The 22,540-nt window shown below is 30.7% G+C and overlaps 1 protein-coding gene across 2 annotated transcripts; it reads left to right on the forward strand.

Moving 5' to 3' along the window:
• Positions 1–7,651: 7,651 nt before the first annotated feature.
• On the forward strand, positions 7,652–19,144 carry LOC106686679 (probable cytochrome P450 6a23). 2 transcript variants are annotated; one of them, XM_014430108.3, is made up of 5 exons: positions 7,652–7,784; positions 12,990–13,845; positions 15,929–16,147; positions 17,452–17,691; positions 18,920–19,144. In XM_014430108.3, exons 2-5 carry the CDS (start codon positions 12,996–12,998, stop codon positions 19,096–19,098), a joined length of 1,488 nt encoding a protein of 495 aa, XP_014285594.1. In that variant the 5' UTR covers positions 7,652–7,784; positions 12,990–12,995; the 3' UTR covers positions 19,099–19,144. The 2 variants fall into 2 exon arrangements, with proteins under 2 accessions (XP_014285594.1, XP_014285595.1); XM_014430109.3 differs by having other exon boundaries at positions 7,718–7,780.
• Positions 19,145–22,540: the final 3,396 nt, after the last annotated feature.

The raw sequence follows: 22,540 nt of genomic DNA on the forward strand, positions 1-22,540 counted from the left end.
AAGAATTGACAATTATTTAAGGGACAAATCGGATCTGAATTACAACATCTCAAACGGACAATTTTTCAAAAGTTCTAATTGTCTTAGATTTAACAAAAACGTAATAGGCATTACGCAAATATTAATTCTCGATTTTATTTCTTAGGAAAATGTTGGTTCTTTGTATTGAGAATTATAACGTTTTAAGTTTAGGGAATACCTGAAACGTTGTAAAAACAAGCATAGTATTGATTACATTCTAAAGGAAATTTATTTTTCACCTCAACATCTTAGGTAATATTTATTTTTTCATCATATATTATAATAAATTTAAGACTCTTAATACAAATAAGACTAACAATTGTTTTAAAAAATATTGTATTTTACGTCACTCTTGCGGTCTACCTCGTACATGGCATACTTGCCATATCACTTTGAAGTGAGGGAATATTTTATGTCGACGAGCTATACTGAGTTGACAGTGAACCACTTGCAATTCTATTCAATTTGTAATCAACCAACCAGGCACTTATTATCCAATATTCATGAAACATGCGAAGTAATCAAACGAATGACTCTCCCATAGCGGAAGATCTAGAGACAATATAATAACGTGATCTAGCGGTATGTAGAAACTGGACATAACTCCGTCTGTAGAGATATCTATCTAATAGTGGAATGATGAAAGTGTAAAATGAGACGGTTTAAAACTAACAACCTGAGTTATTCGCGATTTATTATTCTACGTGTCATCATCATTGACCGCATAGTACAAGAGCCCAAAAGAAGAAAAAAGACAGTTATTTCATCCCATATTTTTGATTACCTAATTGAAAACTATGTACGATTACTAGTCAAAATAGATGAGTCTGCCAAGTATAGGTACGGGGAATAAAGAATGGCTGTTTCAAAACGTTAAAAATAATTAAATTTTTATTCGGAGCTCTGTATCTTTACAACTACCAACAACAATAGAAAATCTAAGAGAGCATCATTTAAAGTAAAGTAAATTTTCTAAAATGTAAGCCCTAATAGAGCTATTTACTTTCAATAGTTCTCGAGAAATAGCTTTTTAAAGAGCAACATTTCATAAAAATGTTGTATGGAGCATACAGAAATATCAGTTGTTAGTTAATTTATTTTGAGAAATCGATATCTCAGGTGTCTATTAGCTCTCAAATTAAAGCTAGTTTAATGAGCTATAAAGTAGTTTATGACGTTTATTTTCGAAGGAATTGTAGTTTTCATGAAATTTGCTAAAATAAATTGATTTATAGTAGTTCGGACAAATTTTCATTTACCAAATTTATATTCATATGTGAATATCATAAAAACTACTACCCTTAAGAAGATAAGTGTCATAAATTACTTTATAGTAACTTATAGTTATAGTAACTTTCCTTTATTTTGAGTATCTCGGCAGACATGTGTGCGTCTTATAGGTCTAGACATATATATTTTTTTAAATCCAATATTTTATACGAACAACTAGAAATTAACATTTTGTGAGTTTATTTTGTCAAATATCATAATAACTACTATTCCTACTATTCAAAACCTTAAAAAACCATTGATTTTTCATTTGGAGCTCTATATCTTTACAACAACCAACAACAATAGAAAATCTAAGAGAGCGTCAATTAAAATAGAGTATATTTGCTAAAATGTAAGCCCTAATAGAGCTATTTACGTTCAATAGTTCTCGAGATATAACTTTTTAAAAAGCAACATTTCATGAAATATCAGTAGTTAGTTAATTTATTTTGAGAAATCTATATCTCAGGAACTAAGTGACGTACAAAAATAAATTGATTTACAGTTGTTCGGACTAAATCAATTAACTAACTACTAATCTTTCAGTACATTTTTATGAAATATTGCTTTTTAAAAAGTTATATCTCGAGAACTATGAGACGTTAATAGCTCTATTAGGGCTAATATTTCAGAAAATTTACTACTCTTTAAATAATGTGCTCTTAGGTTTTCTAGTGTTGTCGGTAGTTTTAAAGATATAGAGCTCCGAATGAAAAATTAATGTTTTTTTTTAAGGTTTTGAAAAAGTCGACATTTTTTATTCCCCTTACCTATACTTGGCAGACTCATCAGTTCTGACTTATAATTATACATAGTTTTCATTAAAGTAATAAAAAATTGGGGTGAGATAACTGCCTTTTTTTCTTCCCGGCTCTTGTACTAGCCATACCTCGAAACATTTTGAGACTGGGTATATATATATATATCAGCGTTCTCCAACTTACGGCCCGCCAGAACTTTTAGACCAAAAAAATTACTTTGAAACTCCTTCCTTTTTAATAGAGAATTTATAATTTAATATAAACTTTTTTTTAATTTTGGACTAAAAATGTCATCAATGTTGGGAAGCACCTCCTATGTGAAAAAGACAAAAAATTTTTGTCGATGAAATTTATAAAAACCCAAAATATACATAAACTTTTTGTATGTGTTTTTGCTTCATCACATGAGATTGGCTACAACAGAACTAGAGGTGGATATTCGTTCGTTAGTGGACGCAGGAATGTTCATACTAAACATATATTTTGATTATCATTGCAATTTTTGTATAGATTGATAAATGCTAAAAATACTTTGTCAATACATTTTCCTTATTTATGTATAACCACTACTTGGCCAATATAAAGAAATATTACTACTTTTATTATTAGTAATTATTGATATTGTTATTTAATATTTTACTATCTTATTAATAACTTTACCTTACACAATAGCTTTATTGATGATTTAAAGTTTAAAATTTAAAGTATATAATTATTATGTGGCCCACAACCTCGTACAAGTTTTTAATTTTGGCCTCTAAAGCTTTGTAAGTTGGACAACCCTGATAAATACTATTATAAGAAGCTGATGAGTTTATTTATTTGAACATGCTAATTTTAGAAACTACAAGGTCAGTTTGAGGTATTATTTTTGTGTTGTACAGGTCGTTTGTTGAACAAGGCTTGAGGCATATTGCGTTTCATACGACACTCAAGTACTTAGTAGTAATTGTATAATGTTTAAATGTTTAATGATGGTTTTTATTATTTTGTAGATGAGGCTAGGTTCGAAAAAATATCTGTCTAAAGTGATTTTTAAAATGTCGATCTAAAAAAAATATGTATTTTTTCGAATAACTGGAAGACTATACAACGTCTGAAACATCATATCAGCTCATTCGAAAGATTATGAAATTCTCTACAGGACAAAAAAAAAAATTATCTAAATTAAATCAATTTTTTAAATATTCTCTTGAAACTCACATGGAAATCTGGAAATTTGTTATTTTTTTATCGATCTATACTGGAATCTATCGCTACTGAAGAATAATGATAAGATTGTGAAATTGATTATATTGTGTTGGTGGGTTCGAAGATGCATATACTAGATGTTTGTAATTCGGCATAATTGTAATTACAAAATTATTTCCGTAGAAAATTTTTAAGTACAATTATTTCGGTTTACAAACATGCTAGTATGTCCAGTCTTGAGCCCTGTTAATATATAAACACTGTTTATGGTGTCGATAAATCTCTATATTATTCCATTTGCTGAAATCAGCGGGAGTTTAAATTGCCAAAAAATTTTCTCAACATTTAGCACTAGATAATGAGTCCATATATACAATATGAATAGGCCCTGAAACATAAAAACAATGTATTTTTTGCTAATGAAATAGAAAATTATGGGATTTTATTTGCTTTCCAAATTTACTAAACAAGAGACTAACTGAAACTGAACAATGGTTAAATGAATACTCAACCAGTTACTATGCCCCGTGTAATAAAAAAAAATTCAAGACAGAATCAATAAAGTTTTAATTAAGATGAAAACTATAGAAAATATAGAGATATTATGAAAATTACGTTCGTCCCAAAAGCGTCACGTGAGGCGGAAATAAACAAATGTGGCATCTCTCTGCCTTCTCATTTCCGACAGGACAAACAACAGATACTTTCTCATTAATACGGGATTAACAATCTTTGTCATATCCTCCGCGAAGCGAAATAAAACAGCCGTGTTCTATAGGTAACACAGTACTTCCAGTGTATGGGTATGTTGATAGAAGTACAAGATGCCAGGAGAACATTTAGTCAAAATGTTATTGTAAATTAACCTGGCTGGAGTTTTCTGGTGCCTTTTTGTCTCCTAAGAGGTGTCCCATGAGTATTTATCTCATCGTAGACGATTCGTACTATTTATTTTAAATAATTGGATGTGATGATGACATTCTATCAGGGGCTGAAGAATTTAGATTTCGTAAAAGATCCATGATTTTCTTGCCTTGGGTCATGATTTAAAATTAGAAACGCAGGAGGTGCTCTATGAGCAAAATGCTCAGATGAGAAAAAAATATGTCACGTTAGAAATGTACGTAGAAATGTAATGATTAGAGGAATGCTCAGTCTTACCGTTGCGAAGAGGACAGAGCAAAACTGAATTAAGTGTAGTTACGGAGGTAAAAATTGGAGTAAGATAAACATAAAATGGGGCGAAACCTCGGCAGATAAATTAAAGAGATCAAGAACCAATTATTTTCTGTAATGTTCAAAGGATTTTTTTAAAAATTGATTTAATGTAATTTACAACTGTACAAAATAATACAATAGGTAAATATGTTGTATGTTTCATATACACTTGAAAATCTTGGGAAGGGACCACCCATTGGTGGTACTTCAAACATTAATTTAAATTAGAAGGGCCCGTCGCCATCTTCTTTTCAGACGCCTCGGAGGATTATCAGGGATTGTTAAGGATGAAAGATTAAGAATTAATGGGTTAGGATGGGTAAGGAGTTTGGAATAAAAAGACGCATATCTGTTTTGGGTCAAATCTGCAACGAATGGGATGTTAAGGTCTTTGTGAATGAGTATATTTGTAACGTAATAAGGAGCATCAAGGATTTTGGATTGTAAGGATTGAATGCGGGAGGAATTTGATGGTTTGTTAGAGCCCCAGAGCTCAATTCCATATGTCCAAATTGGTCTGATTATCGTAGTGTATACTAATTTTTTGTAGTGAATGGGAAGTTTAGAGCGTTTCTCAAGTGTTGTAGCAATCGGAATCTAAGAGCAGTTTCTTGTCGTTTCAGTCTTGTGTGTGGATTCCAAGTAAGTCTCTTGTCAAGATGGAGTCCTAAGTTTCGAATCTGTTCAAAAGGCATTAGTGAAGTATCTAGAAAGGATACTGTAGGACAGGAGGGCAGAGGTTTACGACGGAGAGTAAAAGTGATCTGGTGACATTTGTCAGGATTTATTTTGATTCTCCAGTTTTTACACCATTCTTCAATAGATGTTATGTGTGTTTGTGATGCATTAGATGGGTCGTTGTTTACAGAAAGTATACATTTGTCATCAGCGTATGTTGTTAGGACTGTGTTAGGGTGGGTTGGGATGTCAGCTGTAAACCGTATCAAGAATGGGACCTAAGATACTACCTTGAAGAACACCGGCGGACTGAGAAAAGAGAGATGAGTAGGCTAGGTTATGATTTACTTTAAAGGTTCTATCAGTGAGGTAGGAGCGGATTATAAGGAAATATCATCTTCAAAGGATAAATTTTCATATTGATTGTGAAATGACGAATATTCGTCATGTGGATGAATACATTACAAAATGAAAATGCATTTCAGGTGGTCCTAAAATTCTTAGGCCTTCCGTACACGAGGTGAGATGGTTCGTATGAGGAAGGCATGCCAAATCTCTCTGGCTTCTCTTTGAGTTGGCCAAGTCTCACTAAACACTTAATTAATATAATCAAATTTATAATTATTTCTACAAGATTTACAATTAGATACACAAGTTTTCGGTCACAACAAACTTCAGCAAATCATAGAAACGATGTAGATAGAATTCTCAGTAATAAATAAATGAATAAATAAAAAAAAAAAATAAGGAGATACGAAACTATACATATTTAATGAATCACATATTTTCCTTTATATAACTTAAATTTTAAATACTTTACAATTTGTATGTTTTTATTTAATTGATTTTCATATTTATATTATTTTTTAACTTTATTCTTAATGTTAATTTTACTATATTCTTTATATATCATATGTACAGTTTCAATATTCTTATAATATTACTCTATGCATTTTCTAGAATACTACTAAGGTATTTATATTATCTGTTATCTTCTTATGTTTCTTGATATTCTGAAATTCCGTTTAATCATTAAGGTTGTTATCTTGTGTTTTTTTTCTCAGCCCTGAAAGTTTGGCCGAAATGGCGCTAATTAGTTTTTACTTATTTGTGTTCTTCAGTGATCTTAATCCTTAATCATCTCATAAAGTTAAAATGCGCTTCAAGTAACGTTGACTTTTTTTTATGAATAAGTAGATTATTATTATTCCTTTTTTAATGCGTATCAATCAGATTAGTTTTTAGGAGGCTAAAAAATGTTTATTGTTTTTTTTTTCTGGAATAAGCCTTGAAGACCACGCGCATCTCATGCTAATGCTTCTTGTCCCATATGTCCCTCATGAGGTCTTGGATGAAACATCTTTAACTTTTATAATATAGCTTTCTAATATTTATTAAAAAATATTTTATATTATTTTTATTTATTGTTTCTAGATCCCATCTTCGGAACATTCTTCACTTCATTATCAGTTTTATCACGCTATAATTTTTTATTTAAAGGGCAAAATAAAAATTTATACCATCATGAAGATGAAAGTAATTATTTTAAACTGCAAGTATGGAATAAAACGTGAGGAAAATTGTTTTTGCTCTCAGAACACATTTTTTTTTCCTCATAAAGGTTTCATAAAATATAAATGACTCTTACAAGTGATACTAGATAGAACGAGCAGAGATTCAGCTTTCCAAAGGTCTCAGTGACATTGGGTTTGAATAAATTCCTGAGGAGTAATAGATGTTAATGAATAATTAATAACTAATATACTTCCCTTAGGTCAGAAGGAATCTTAGATCCAGGGATCTAAGAGAACACCTGAAAGATACAGGTTGAGGTCGAATCAAGAAATCTATAATAGTAAAAGAGCCGGGAAGAAAAAAAGGCAGTTATCTCACCCCAATTTTTTATTACTTTAATGACAAATATGTATAATTATTAGTCAAGACTGATGAGTCTGCCAAGTATAGGCAGGGGGAATAAAAAAATGGTGGCTGTTTTAAAACCTTAAAAAAAACATTAATTTTTCATTCGGAGCTGCCCAGATCAAAAATATCAATATCTAATTAGTCAATTATCAATTAAAAACAAGTCAATTTATTTATCTGCAGACACTATTCCTTAAAAATTTTATCACAACTTTTATCAAATAGCCGGGATGAAGTTTAGAGTTGTTGAATTATATGGTTTCAAAGTGGTATTGAGTAGATTGTCCCTGAAGATGGCCGGATTGGCCGAAACGTTGGACGTATAAGAGAAATAAAAAGTTTTGAGACTATAATGGAGAGTTTGACTTATTTATTTAAAAAATTACCAGTCTCAAGAAAATATTAAGATTATAAATAATGAAATAAATTATTATAATTAAACAAGGAAGATTTGTGTTATTCACCAAATTCAATATTAATAATTAATTCCTAAACACAATAAAATACAATATCGTAAAGTGACTTAGATCATACTGCCTTATTCCTTCTACCCCCCTCCGACAAGTGACGTCAGCGACCTGCATCTCCACCAATCAGAGAGAAGTAATCTTGAACCTTATCTTGAAAAAAGCAACCCCACCTCTGCTATTGTAATCATTGCAAAAATTGTATATTTTCATTTCATTCGCCAACAAGCAGGAAGTGTTTCAGTGACTGTAGGTGAGTTTTAGATATCCTAATAAAATAAAATGTATAATTCTCAAAAATTATTTGAAAATGATATAGATCTGAGTGACCTGATGTACTGACCTGATGTTTCTAACAAGAAACGTCTTTTAACGTCGAATAAAAACAAACGTATGAACCTTGATAATTCTACTTATTCTTAATTGTTGTTGTTAATAGGTTTCCCAAAATGTCCCGTTTTTCTAAATAAAAAGAGAACCTAAAGTTTTGAACTTTATCTTATAGTAAGTAATGTTCTAAATAACTCCATAATATTATTTATTAGCACTTGATATAAAATAACACTTGATTTGATAAAAATTGTTCATGTTGCAATATATTTCCCCAGTGTAAGTACACAAGCATGATCAACGGATTAAGAGTAAGAATTTTATGAGGAAAAATTTTGTCTTCTATTGAAACCAGTTAGTTCAAGGTTGACAGCAAACATTTTTACTATGTGTCGCGGGTGTGGTTTGCTAAAATGTTATATAAAAATAAAAACTCGGGCTCCCATAAGCAAAAAAAAATCAATCGAATATTTATAAAAACACAAATTCAAATTTTAAAAGTTATATTTAAGTAGCTAGATTTGAAATTATGATTGTTATTCAGTTTCTAACTCTATGATAATACTTTTTTCTAGTTTATTGTATTTTTTTAGTTAGTTAGTACCAAACTGCATCAGTTTTAAACTTCATAAATTGATCTGAAACGATTTCTTAAGTATTAAAAACTTTGGAAATCTATTCATACCTACTTCCTCTCCCAACGCTCCCCCCCCCCTATAATTCGACGTTTTGGGTTTAAGATCAAAAGATCTTTATTGGCACTCTACTTTTAACATACTTTTATAATAACATTAATGTTATCTAGGCTTCTGTGAATAAATATCGCATCGCAAATATTTTCTTGAAATAATTATCATATATATCTCTACTACGACAATGCAATTAAAATAATTGAGAATTACTCCATGCAACTTACTTTTGTTCCAGATGAATGTGACCTTCATTATGTTTTCTATTTTCTTTCTTATTTTACTGTAATAATTATGTTTTATAACACGAGCCGAGAAACCCACTGGTACGAACATGATTGAATTAGAATTGAGGCATTTTTAGAAATGGAGATTTTCGATTTTTCCTTAAAATTGCTTTTAATGCAATACATTTATTTTACATAACTAGCATGGTAGTTTAATAACAAAAAGTTGTCCAGGAAGATTTTTTCTATAACAAAATTAAATTAGGAGGATGATCCAATATTTTTGCACATAAGCTTAATCAATGTCCACCATGTAATTACTATTTGATTTTTTTTTTAATTTATTTATTAATTTGTTTATTCACTCAAGCGCTGAGGGTAATTCACAATTTATATGTGCCAAATTTGAAAATAAGGCTCACTTATATTTAGCACACTTATATGTAATTATTGGGACAAATTTAAATATCCTCCAGACCCACTTGTTTCTAACCTGACTTCTCATTCAATACTTGATAATCGCCCTGAGCGTCTGAAAAGAAGATGGCCCCGAGATCTTCTTCTCTAGTAACGTAATTCGAGTTCTATCAATGGGTAGATTCTTCACATGTTATTTTACATCTAATAGAAAATTTACTTGTTTTATTTACTTGTATACAGTTGTAAATATCAATAAATAAATAACTAAAAATAAAAAATAAATAAATAGCTATTGTGCAGTGATATTGCATTGCTGGAAACTGTGAACAAAATAATTATATATAACGAAAAAATAATAGATCTCACCTATGGGCAATCGAATCGGCAAATGTTTAGCGAAACATTCCAAATTTTTAGGGCATAATACTCATAATTATAAAGTGGTAATGTTATAAACGTAATATTCTAATTGTTTTAATGATAATCATCGGGGTCCTTTGCATCTTGGGGCTCCGTTTCCTTACTTCTTTCCAAAAAAAGTTTTTGATATCAAATGAGATTATAATTGTGACCTGTTTCTCATTTTCTTCTTTACAATACATAGACTGTATACAGGTTAAAAAACGTTTCGGAGGTTCTTCAGTTTTAAAGTTATTAAATATAAATTGTACAAATTTTAATTTCTTATTTGATTACCTCCCAGAGGAATCAAAATGGTGTCCTTTGTCAGTTCTAAAAATATCTTAACAGTTGTAATCGTGTTTTTTATAACCATGTCTCGAAAATGTAATACTTAATGTATTAAATGATGCACGGTGGCTTATTATTTACAAAGTGTGCTGTGTGCTTGCCTTGTCAGAATTATGATATTGTCCAGAACATTATTTTACTATTAAGAAAAGTATAACGCTTACCTTTCTCGATAAATAATTCCCTTATGCTAAAGAAGTTTATTCGTACATAAAATACATGAAATGGATTATAAAGACTCAGTAAAGTGCATATAATACATTTCATATATTATAGGTATCAAGTACTAATTTAATTTTAATGAAGGATACGAAAAAAAAATGCTAAAGAAGTAGAATAAAACTGGTTTTCGTATTATAAGTGCTTTGTAAAAAAAATATTTATTTCCGAATAAATCAAAAGCTATAAAAATTCTGGAACATTACAGTCACTTATATTAAATATAATTAATTTAACATTAAATAACTAATTATCGTAATCGGACAGGTATTAGCAAAGTTTGTATTTTTTGGTCTGTGTGTATTTTGTAAATATTATGTGTAGTTTCCTTGGAAACGGGTCATCATTATCTTAACATATAAAGAATAGACACCACATATATGAATTAGGGATGCTACCTTATTACCTAAAACATCGATGTTTTTAAGCCGATGTTTTTTTAACATCAATGTTTTACGTTTGTCCCAATTTTTCATTTTTCTTTTTTATTCACAAAAGTAACTAAATGAAAAAAAATTGACAGTATAAACAATTTCATATCAACAATGTGGTGGGAAAAAAGTGACCTCCAACCATCACGCTAACGACGTAATAAAGATAAATTACGACTAGAAAAACATCGATGTTTTAAAATATCTATGCTCAATATTATAATATCATTGCATACAAATCTTTACCAAAAACACATCGATGTTTTTGAACAACCTTTTCAGTAGCATAAGGTCTGTTCCAACGACTACGTATATTCCCGCCAATCGGTAGTAGTTTTTGCAAAAAATAATCCAAATTGACCAAAAAAACATCGATGTTTAGAAATATCTATGTTCAATATTAAAATATCGTTGCATACAATACATTGCCCAAAATACACCGATGTTTTTTTTAAACCATTTCAGTAACTTAAAGACTGTTCTAAAGACTATGCATGCTCCGGCCTGTCAGAAGTGATTTTTGAAACAAAGAATCCGACACCGACTACAAAAAACATCGATGTTTAAAATATCAATGCTCAATATTAAAATATCTTTGCTTACAATACATCCCCCAAAAAACATCGATGTTTTTTGTGGTCAATGTCGGATTCTTAGTTTCAAAAACCACTTCTGACAGGCCGTAGAATGCGTGATGGTTGGAACAGACCTTATGTTACTCAAATGGATGTTGCAAAAACATCGAGTATTTTGGGGGTTTAATAATTGTAAGCAACGATATTTTAAAAACATCGATGTTTTTTTGTAGTCGATGTCGGATTCTTTGTTTCAAAAACCACTTCTGACAGGCCGTAAAATGCGTGATCATTGGAACAGACCTTATGTTTCTGAAATAGTTGTTCAAAAACTTCGATGTTTTTTGGGTAATGTATTGTACCCGACGATATTTTAAAACATCTATGTTTTTTTTAGGCGATTTCGGATTCTTAGTTTTAAAAACCACTTCTGACAGGCCGGAGCTTGCGTAGTTTTTAGAACAGTCTTTATGTTACTGAAATGGTTTTAAAAAAACATCGATGTTGAAAAACATCGATTTTTTGTCGATGGTTTTTTAACATCGATGTTTTTTGATCGATGTTGCATCTCTAATATGAATATCAAAAACTAATTCTCAAAAACCACTATGAAGGTGAAAATATTAGTGGTATTGCACCAGAAAAAAATTGGGCCGAAAAGAATTTTGTTAAAAATTATTTATGGTGCTTAAAAAAAAAACATTTTTTTTTTATTGGCTTGAAAGCTTTAGTGGCAAGATATATATTTTAATTTATCTTTTCGAATATGAATACACATATGATCAGGAACGACTAGTTTGTAATATATCTAGTGAGCCTACACTCTTTTTGTTTTTTCAATTAACAGTCTAAATTATTTGTACAATACTTCCGCTATCGTAAACTAATAACTTCTTTGTTATAGTTTGAATTTATTGGAATTTCTGAATATAGGAGATATGTCATTGAATTATGGCAGATTTTCCTCACTCAAATTCCGTTTCCTATCCCAAAGGCGAACCAAATTGCCTCAATCTTGTTTAAAAAGCGGTTCTAACTCATGGTTTCGATCAAAAGTGGCGCAGTCCATTCTCATGGATATTTTTAAACACTTCGTTGATTATGAAACTAATCGCCTAAGTTTACCTTGCATTTGATGTTCATTGTTTTAGTCAATTAATAATCATCGGGTCGATTAACATGTTCTTAGTATGAACACATAAGTTGAATTAAAAAACTTTTCAATACATAAAATATATTGTTCTGTATTATTGCTAGAGCACTACAATCTACTTTTTACATTACTGCTCGTCGATTCCGACTATTACAACATTTACTAGACAAACGGTCTAAAATGCCAACCAAAGACTGATCTACATGACTGTTATAAGGCCTATCTGGACATAAGGAGTTGAGCTATGGGGGTCCACTAAACCATCGAATTCCTCTCGAATCCAATCCTTACAGTCTAAAATCCTTAATGCTGCTTACTTTGTCACAAATCAAATCATCCATCAGGACCTCAATGTTCCATATATTGCCGATTTGGTCAGAACCAGATACCATTTCTTCATTACCTAATAATCCTCCTAGGTGTCTGAAAAGAAAAAGGCCTCGAGATCTTCTCCTTCATTAGTGGGTAGATTCTCCACATGTTTGTATCATGTCACTATGCCACCTACAGAAAATTTACTTGTTGTATATATTTGTATACAGTTGTAAATAACAATAAATAAATTATTTAAAAATAAAATAAATAATTTTAAAAAAAAACTTTACATTTTTACTTAACCACCACTAATACTTCGATTTAAAAAATTTTTTACGATATTTTACAGGCCTTCATGTTGGGACTGGTAACATCCTTGATTTGCCTAATATGCGGAGCAGCGTACATTTACTTAAGAAGACGGTACAGGTATTGGAAGAACCTCGGAATCCCAGGGCCGGAACCAAGGATGATTCTGGGTAACATGAAAGACCTATACTGCCTCAAGTCCACAGAACCGGACATGATGCAGGAATGGTACACAGAATACAGAAAGGAGCCTTACATCGGATATTACAATTTCTGGAAGCCGACGTTGTTCGTCCTCGACCCAGAACTGACCAAAGCTATCACAGAAGTCGATTTCAACCACTTCACCGACCACCCGTCCATCATCACTGCTGCAGAGACCGACTCTGCTTTGGATTCGTTATTTACCATGAAAGGACTTCGATGGAAATTAAAACGGCAGATATTTTCCAAATTGTTCAGTCCGAAAAAATTGAGGGACCTCTCGAATATTTTGGAGCAACACAACGACACCCTGCTGAAGGCGATCGATGAAGAACTAAAGTCAGCTGATGAGATAGAGCTCATGGGGATATTCGAGCAGCATATTGTGAAAATTATCACTTCATTTCTCTACAGCATTGATTCATACCATAATCGAGAAAGGCACACCAAGTTATTGCAATTGTCTGATATTTTCGCTCGTCCTGCCGGAACTACCACGCTCCGGTTTCTATTCTTTACAGTTTTCCCAAACCTCTACGCGAAACTGGGACTGTCAGCTCTTCCCAGCGCATTTTGGGACTACTTCACTCATTTCACGCACGATCTATTGTATTCCAGAAAAGAAGTGAATGTGGAGCATGATGATCTAGTCGCTCTAATTGAAAAAATGCAAAAAGGACTCGTATCTGAAAGTAAGACTTTTTATTATTGTTTATTATATTCAGTAATATTTTTCTCGACAAATAACAAAAAAGGTAATGTGACAATTGTTAGAGAGGCCAAGAGGTGCAAGCAGGACCTTCTGCACCCTCCAATACCGGGCGGTCTCAATAATGTTTAAGAATTTATATAAAATCGTTTTAATATAAAATTACAGTTATTATCAAAGAAAAGCTAAACTTGATCCTGGTGCTTAATAAAGTGAACCAGTCTAAAAAAAATGGGGATTTTTCATGGCTTATTTCAAGTAAAAATTGTGTAATCATCAATAGTTAACTAAAATTTATTGATAATCTCACAATACTGAAGTGTAAATTTGGTTCAGGCAGAGGTGAATAGAAAAAAAAAATTATTCCCAAAGTTATCACTCGAACCCCTTCTTTTCTCCCCCACTCATTAATCGTTTTTACGAATTGTTACCACTTTTGCTTTCTTTACAACATGGTTTCTTAGAACTATATTGATTATTTTATTAATAGCGCGAAACACTAGCACATTCAAAGATATCATTAATCATGTTTTCGTGTAAAAAAGATTATTATCTGAGTTTATCATGGATAGGTCTCGTTTGAGACAATTGGGATATGCGTTTTCTATAATTTCAGAAAGCTCAGCTAGTTTCTTGTAATCGGTTAGATTGATTGAGTTGCAGTTATTTAATTATTTTATCTAAAACTATTTATGAGAGGATGGAGAATGCTTAAAAAAGAACAAAAAACAATAAACAGTATTTTCTCGAATGTATCGACCCTACTACTTTTCCAATACGGATTTTAGAAGATATCAGGCTAAGCTGGAATCGAGTGTGGCCCAACCAGAACGGTATCCAAATAGGTGATGTGGTTAGCATTGACGTTCTACTGCCGTATTTATCACCTAGTCAATTTTATCCAAGGATAGATAAACCATGGTTTGTGAACTAGATATGGTCCTTTTTTAATATATTAGATCGGCACTTTTATAATATTTTAGTTCTAAGTGTCAAATGATTTTTCGTTGCTTGAAGGGGCAGTGGACGTAGTCGAAGGGTAAGGGATTGTCAATTTCTTTAAAAATTTGAAAACCGGAAATTTTGGAAAATTGGAGAACCTGCTTGAAACCACGAAAACAGTGAAAAACATTACTCAAAGAGGTCATTATACTCAATATAGCAATCAGTAAATTTTTTTTCTTATTCTTCAGAAAGAGACGAATCTATGGATATATAATAAACAAGGAAAAAACGTATATATTCTAAGCTAGGCACAAAACATTTAATTTTGTTCATAAACTTTTTCTACTCGAGAATTCGGGGATTTAATTATCTTCAAATCTTTCCATAGTGAAAAGGGACATTTTGAAAAAAAAAAAAAAAAAAAACTGCACGTAAATCGGTCATTCAGTAATTCAAAAGTTAATTGTCAATAATTTTTTTTTTTTTTTCCAAAACCCCTACAAAATTTTAATGGCGTATTTATAAACAATGAACTTTCTCCTTTTACTGTAGAACATCTACATTCTAAGTCCTTTGGATTGTATTATTTTTGTTGTCAGTATTTATAAAAGTGTATAATGTGTTGGTTAGGGATGTAATAATATATAATATAATACAATATAATAAATCTAATAAAAACTTAATCCTAATACTACGTGACCTTACGTAGTGTGTTGCCAACGCACCGGAGTGTATTTTAATTAGTAAATAAAGATTCAACTATTCCCTTTTATATATGTGTGTATATATATATATATAAATTATATGTTAAGCTTGAATTGTATCTCGAAGCTTCCTCAAAAAAAAAAAATTATATAAATCCCCATTTATGGATTCGCCCCTAACGCGCACTTAAACCGGCTTACTTTACTATTATTATATAATATACTATTGTCATTATATATTAAAATTATTGATCATGACTGAAGGAGATGTTCGAGGGCTGGGGTCAAAAAAGGAACAAAAAAAAAATTAAATTAATAAAATTTGGCAAATAAAAAGTTGCTAACGATTTTTTGTTCCCTTTTTACCGGACCCTCCGACCATCCCCTTCATATAATACTGATATTATGTTATTACAGAAATAGATCACCATGAAGCTGTCGGTCACATGTTCACTTTCTTCGTGGCAGCCCAAGACACAACGATGACTACATTGAGCCATGCTCTTTATCAGTTAAGCCTCCATCCCGAGATCCAAGAAAAACTTCGGACTGAAATTGATAGTGTTCTCGATGGAAAAGATTCGATCACTTATGATGATATAAATCAGATGAACTATTTAGACGATGTTATTAATGGTACTTTTTCTTAAGTAAAATAATTCTATTTTTGATTTTTTGATTTTTAATTTAAACGATTATTCACGTAGATTAGAATTGCAATGGAGCAAAAATTATTGTATCAGGTTATTTTATCTACCTCCAAACCCTGTGGAAAAAGCCATATATTAAAAAAATATCCCAACATGTCTTTAATGATTCACATATTACACACATCATAAGCTATCCGGTCTTTGAATGTTTGGTAAAGTCTAATATATTACCATTAAAAGTTAAGAAAAAAAAAGTCTGTCAAGAACATAGGTCAGTTATTTCTTTTTCTGTTAATTATTTTATTTATTTTTTATTCTCCTATTGATTACGTAATTGCCTATATTTCAAATTTAATAAATTGTCGTTTAGTAATAAATCAACTAGGGAAACAACTTCAAACGGCTTCAGGTATTTCAAATTTAAATCTATGTACTGTTTGAAATTTATGGTGAGATCAGTTTGGTTAGGTTTTTTTGTTATACAGCTTCAACTTTTTTTGGGTTTATATACCCTTGTTTTGAGATACTGTAGTTCTTTTGTTTAGGATTTTTGATATCCTCTCTGTGAGTGTTGGTATATAAGGAATTGTGTAGTATCCTTTACAGTTGGTTTCTTGGGTTTAGGTTGTGTCAATGTTAGTTTTACTAATACCTAAAATTTCTAATTACTTATATTAAATAATTATTTAAGTTATTATAATTAAATTAATAATTACTAAAACAGACACTAACACTGATACAATCTAAACCCCAAGAAACCCAGAGTAAAAGATACTATACAATTCCTTATATACTAACACTCTCATAGAAAATATGAAAAATTCTAAGGAATAATAAAAACACCGCAACTTTATTCAAATCATGCAGTAATACGAAAGACAAAAATAAATTAAACTTCAATCTAATGTATGGAATTCTATGTTAACAGAACACAAATATATTTCTGGCTCTCTAGTAAAAAAACCTTAACCTGACAAACTGCTCTCACACATTACATATTCTATTTCTCTCGATTCAATCTCTTTTCTTTTTATCGTAAATAACATTTATGTGGTGTTTATTGTTGATCGTATATTCAATATTAGGAGGAGATGGTTAGGGATGCGTTCAGTAATGACAAACAGTAAACACAAATAAAATAGTTACACTTATTTGTGTTTACTGTTTGTCATTACTGACTCTCCCTCGTCCCTGACTATCTTCCCCTCATAAAAATTGCCAAGAATTATTATATGATTTTATAATCAGTTGAAAATTACTAATAATTTTGATTTTTTTTATATTTTACAGAAACCTTACGTATGTTTCCATTGTTGGGAGTTTTAAAAAGGACTTGTACTGAACCATACAAGATCAATGACAAGTTTACCATACCAAAAGGTATGGACATTTCCTTGCCTGCTTATTCTTTTCACACGGATCCAGAATATTATCCAGAACCAGAAAAATTCTTACCAGAAAGATTTTCTGATGCAGGAAAAGCACAAGCACTTTTCATGCCGTTCGGAAAAGGGCCAAGAACTTGTATAGGTGAGGACTTATTTAGAAAATAATAAGTTAATGTTATACCTATCGTTGTTAATTCATGCCATCATTGTTCATTGCCATTCAAGTTTTTTTTTTTTAATAAAAAACAAAAGATGAAATAAAAAAGATTAATTATGATAATGTACCGGATAATAACAGCATTTCCATAATAACACATTGTTTATATTTGATATTCTAAGATTGTGGACCGTTCTGAGCAATCAAATTTTTAAAAAAAGTTACTTAGTAAAACCTGAATTTTAGAAATTTCTTTTTACCATGGTTACTAGGTGGCCCATTGGGTAGAATAAAAATAATTGAGACGGTTGCTGGAAAAAGGGATAAACCTTCATATTTTATCCTAAAAGAAGATGTGTAATATCTTAGATATGTCATGGATTTAAAAAAGTCCTCTTTGAAAACTTAAAACCTATAATATCAAGGTTTAGATACCACCTGACGCCGAAGAACTTTCTCAACCTTGGTAGCAGTAGTTATCTCGAAAGACATGGAAGACGAGAATCGAAGAAGTCGAAGGATCCGACACCCACAATAGAATTCCTGTCTGTACAGAATTTTATTATTTTTTTATTAAATTTATTTGTTGATATTTACAGCTGTACATGAAATACATCAAGTAAATCGTAATGGTATCATACAAGCATGTAGAGAAACTACACAATGATAGCACTCAAAAAACATTTTTACAATATAAGGTCTCGAGGTCATCTTCTCTTCAGAGAGGAAGCAAGATTAGAAACTAATGGGTTTGAGTGGTTAGGGAGTATGTAATGGTGTTATTATTGATGTACAGGATTTTGTTTTAACAGTCGAATCAAATAGCTTCTTTTTTTCTTTGCATCCCCTATCCCCCGAAAAACAATTTCCATATTTGTTGATTAAATTAGCACGTTGAAAGAAACAAACTCATCAGCTTTATTTATCAGCACCTACATAGATTCCACGCCAATAATATAAGACCACCTGGAGAAAAAAAAAATTTCATAATTCGCTAAATACTAAAAAAAAATTTTACCTGGGAAATCGTTTACACTTATTATTCAACGTCGATATTTGAACCCGCTTAACATGCTTTTTCTCGTTAAGACCATTTAAAAATTTATTCATTTTTGGAGAAAAAAAAACAGTGGTTTTTTTTTTTTAAACTCCCTTTAGACTTTAATAGCAACATAAATGTATTCACCAATCTAATTCATATTTAACCTTTCAGGGATAAGGTTCGCATACATTTCAATGAAGACCCTCATAGCGAAAGTAGTCTCTGAGTATTTCATATTACCAGGTACCAAAACGAGGAATCCATTGCAGTTAGACACTAGGACCTTCTTCATAACAGTTCATCCAATTGATGGGCTTCACGTCAAATTAAAGAAGAGAAGTAACTTGTAAATGATAAAATGAATTATTTTAATGTAATAAATTTATTACCTACAAATTTATTAGATTTAATGATAATAAATCTAATAAATTTGTAGGTCAGTAATTTAATGTAATAAATTTATTATGTAATACAATCCTCCGAGGCGTCTGAAAAGAAGATGGCCACGGGACCTTCTAGTTTAAATTAATGTTTGAAGTACCACCAATGGGTGTTTCCTTCCCAAGATTTTCAAGTGTATATGAAACATACTACATATTTACCTATTGTATTATTTTGTACAGTTGTAAATTACAATAAATAAATAATATAAAAAAAAATTATGTAATACATTGTTGTGTGTATATTTTAAAAACATTCTTCATCTGGAATCATTGGCATCGTTCAATATTGAGAAGAATGGAACACTTGTTCTACGACTTATAGAATAAGAAGTTATTTTAAAGTCAGCAATACATAACATACATAACCTTGCGTGATTTAAACAGTAAATGCATCATTGAAATAAACCACTTTTGGTATAACATGGGCACAAAAATGGGAAATGATAGTCTTATTAGAATTTTATCAAGACACTAATCTTATTATATTTTAGCTTATTATACCAAGAGGCCTAGAGATACAACTAGGCTGGTCGTATTCGAAGGCTGTTAAGCAAAAATTTAGGTTTTAGACGACATTTTCAGTTATCACAGTCAATTTTTTATAATTTTAGCATTTTTGTTTTTCAAATTAATTTTTTGAACGGATTAGATTTTGAAAAGCCACTGCTAACAATATAAGGTTGAGAGGGTGAATACATTATTTAATAAGTCATACAATACACAGCAATATTGATCAATCATATACCTACAACACAATCAGATACCTACAACACAAATAATGGCAATAACGAATTTAAGTTAATTTTTTTTTTTGTATTTTGTTTTTGTTCCTTTGTCAATTTTTTTCCCTTTTAGTTTTGTTCCTAACACTACTAAGCATATCATCCCTATATTTCACTCTCACATATCTCATATTTCTCTTATCCAGTGATCAGACAAAAATATTCAATTTTTATTTGAATTTATTGACTCATCCAATGTTTAAATTTTCAGTATGCACACATAAAAAAATAAATAATTAAAAAATGGAATTGCGAATAAATGAAAATATAACAATATATTAAACTAAAATAAAATAGCAGTAGTAAAGTTAAAAACAAATAAATAAGATAATTTTTTAGGTGAGAATAACAAATATAAATTTTGTTCCTACCAAGAATAAATCAGCTTAATGAAAGGTAATGGTGGAAGTTCGGGCGTTGGAATCTGTTGAGCTTTTTTCCTTATTTCTCTATTAGTTATTCAATAAATTCTTTAATATTTGGTATTTATCCATTAAACAATAATGTTACAGGTTCTATAGAGGAAGATTTTTTAATATTAGGCATTTAAGCCCTATTAGACTATTTCAATCAGAATAATACCTATTTCATATTAAATACCACATAACTGTACATTGAAATGCCGCATTTAATCAAAATGGTTAGCTACGTTTTTGAGAAACTAAAAAAAAAAATTGAAAATTTGGTTGCACTTCCAGCAGGTCGGTATTAACGAAAAAATTCCTGCAATATCTCGGAAATACACTTATTCTAAATATATAGTTCCAGTACTTCGTACGAGTTTTAGTTTAGAGCCTTGCTGGCCATGTACACTCAGACACACACACACACAGATAACTGACATATGAACCATTTTGCGAGACTTGGTTGCTTGGACTCAAGAAACTGGAATTCCAAATTTTTCAGGATCGCAATACTTCCCCTATCTTTATATTCGATATGAAGTAAGTTAAAGTAAATCTTAAATCATTCGTTTGGCAATGAAGTTTTTTTTTTTTTCTCTTTTTCTTTATTCACCAAAATATTCGGATTAACTTAGAGCAGTATAATGGACCAGAACAAAAGTGGTTGAAGGTGATGGAAGTACTTTAGTTTTCGGCCCAATGCTGACCACACCGATTTGGATGGTATTGTGCCACTCCTTTTTCTCCTTTATAGTTGGTATGTGTTACGGTAGTTATGGTTAAATTAAAACATTGGCGATATCTGCGTAGATAAAGGGGCATTTTTTTTTTTTTTTTTTGGTTACTGTTTGGTTTTTTAACACGCTACGATAGTTCAATATGAAGTGGTTATAGTTTATCAGGCACTGTTCCTTTACTGTTCGTATTGAAATGCCACCATTATAAAAAATGTCATTGTTTGTGTTTTGTTTTTCTAAATTATGGAGTTCTACTTCCATGGGTGATCATTAAGATTAGAAGTAGCAGAACTCTTCAGCACGTCCCGGATAATGAGAGATGGCAGGGGTCATCTTCATACTTCTTAGGAAGGTGAGATGTTGACCGAAAAGGAGATAATGGACAACCCTGTGTTCTGGCCGGAATACACCCGAGGACTACGTGCAGTTTCAACTAAACTTTTTTTTTTTTATGTTCTTCTTTTGTATAAAAGTGTAAATTTAGTTAGGTTGAGTTAAGGTAAAGTCAATTCATAAGTTTTATTTATTTATTTTATTTTTTTTGTTCGATAAGCGATTCTTTTTTTCTTGTTGTGTACATACATATTTTTTTTATTATACATTTGTATATATAGCTAGCTCTGCTTGTTCTTTCTTATACACATACAGTGCTTTCAACCTGTTAATTCACTTATGTTTTTTTGTTGTTCACTTAATATTACAATAATTCTATAGGTGGGTAGGCATCACCCCTATGTTTGCTGTTTATCTACATATAAAGGTTCGCTAGTGGTCATAGTTCGATAATTATCTATACGGGGGTATATGATAGTTATTTTGTGGCCATATTGGAATAATCATTTCGGTTTTTTGTTATATCCAAGGAAAAAATAACGTGGCACCAAAGGAACCAATTTATTGTTTACTGTTGTCCCCCCCCTTTTGTGATTATATCTTTAATTTTAACTAACCCCTTCTGAGTTAAAATAAAAGATACCCCACCGCTGAACGTGGGCAAATATAAATGATAAATATATATCTAAAGATAAATCGAAATTCGTGATTACAAACGTACACAGTCTTGGCACATCCATGATACACACAAACACCTCTTTTAAGCGACAATCAGTAATTTTAATTGTTTTCTTTTATTATAAATTATCATTTTCAAACAAAAAGAAACTGTGTATTCTTCATTTTAACCTTTATGCTAAATATCCAAAATGTGTGAAATATATTGTATTGGTCTGTGGGGTCAGGAAAGTGGAGAAATTAGAACTTTAACATTTGCCAATTTTTTTAAAGAAATAAAGCAATATAATGACAGATCAAACCTAGCAATTAGTTACATCAAACATTTTGGAAGGAAATAAACAAGTAATGCTAAGGAAAATGTATAACAAAGACATAACATGTAAAAAAGGTTTAGTAAAAATGAACAACTAAA

This window comes from Halyomorpha halys, unplaced genomic scaffold (genome assembly GCF_000696795.3).
Source record: "Halyomorpha halys isolate HHAL.00 unplaced genomic scaffold, Hhal_1.1 Scaffold859.1, whole genome shotgun sequence".
Classification (NCBI taxonomy): Eukaryota; Metazoa; Arthropoda; class Insecta; order Hemiptera; family Pentatomidae; genus Halyomorpha; species Halyomorpha halys.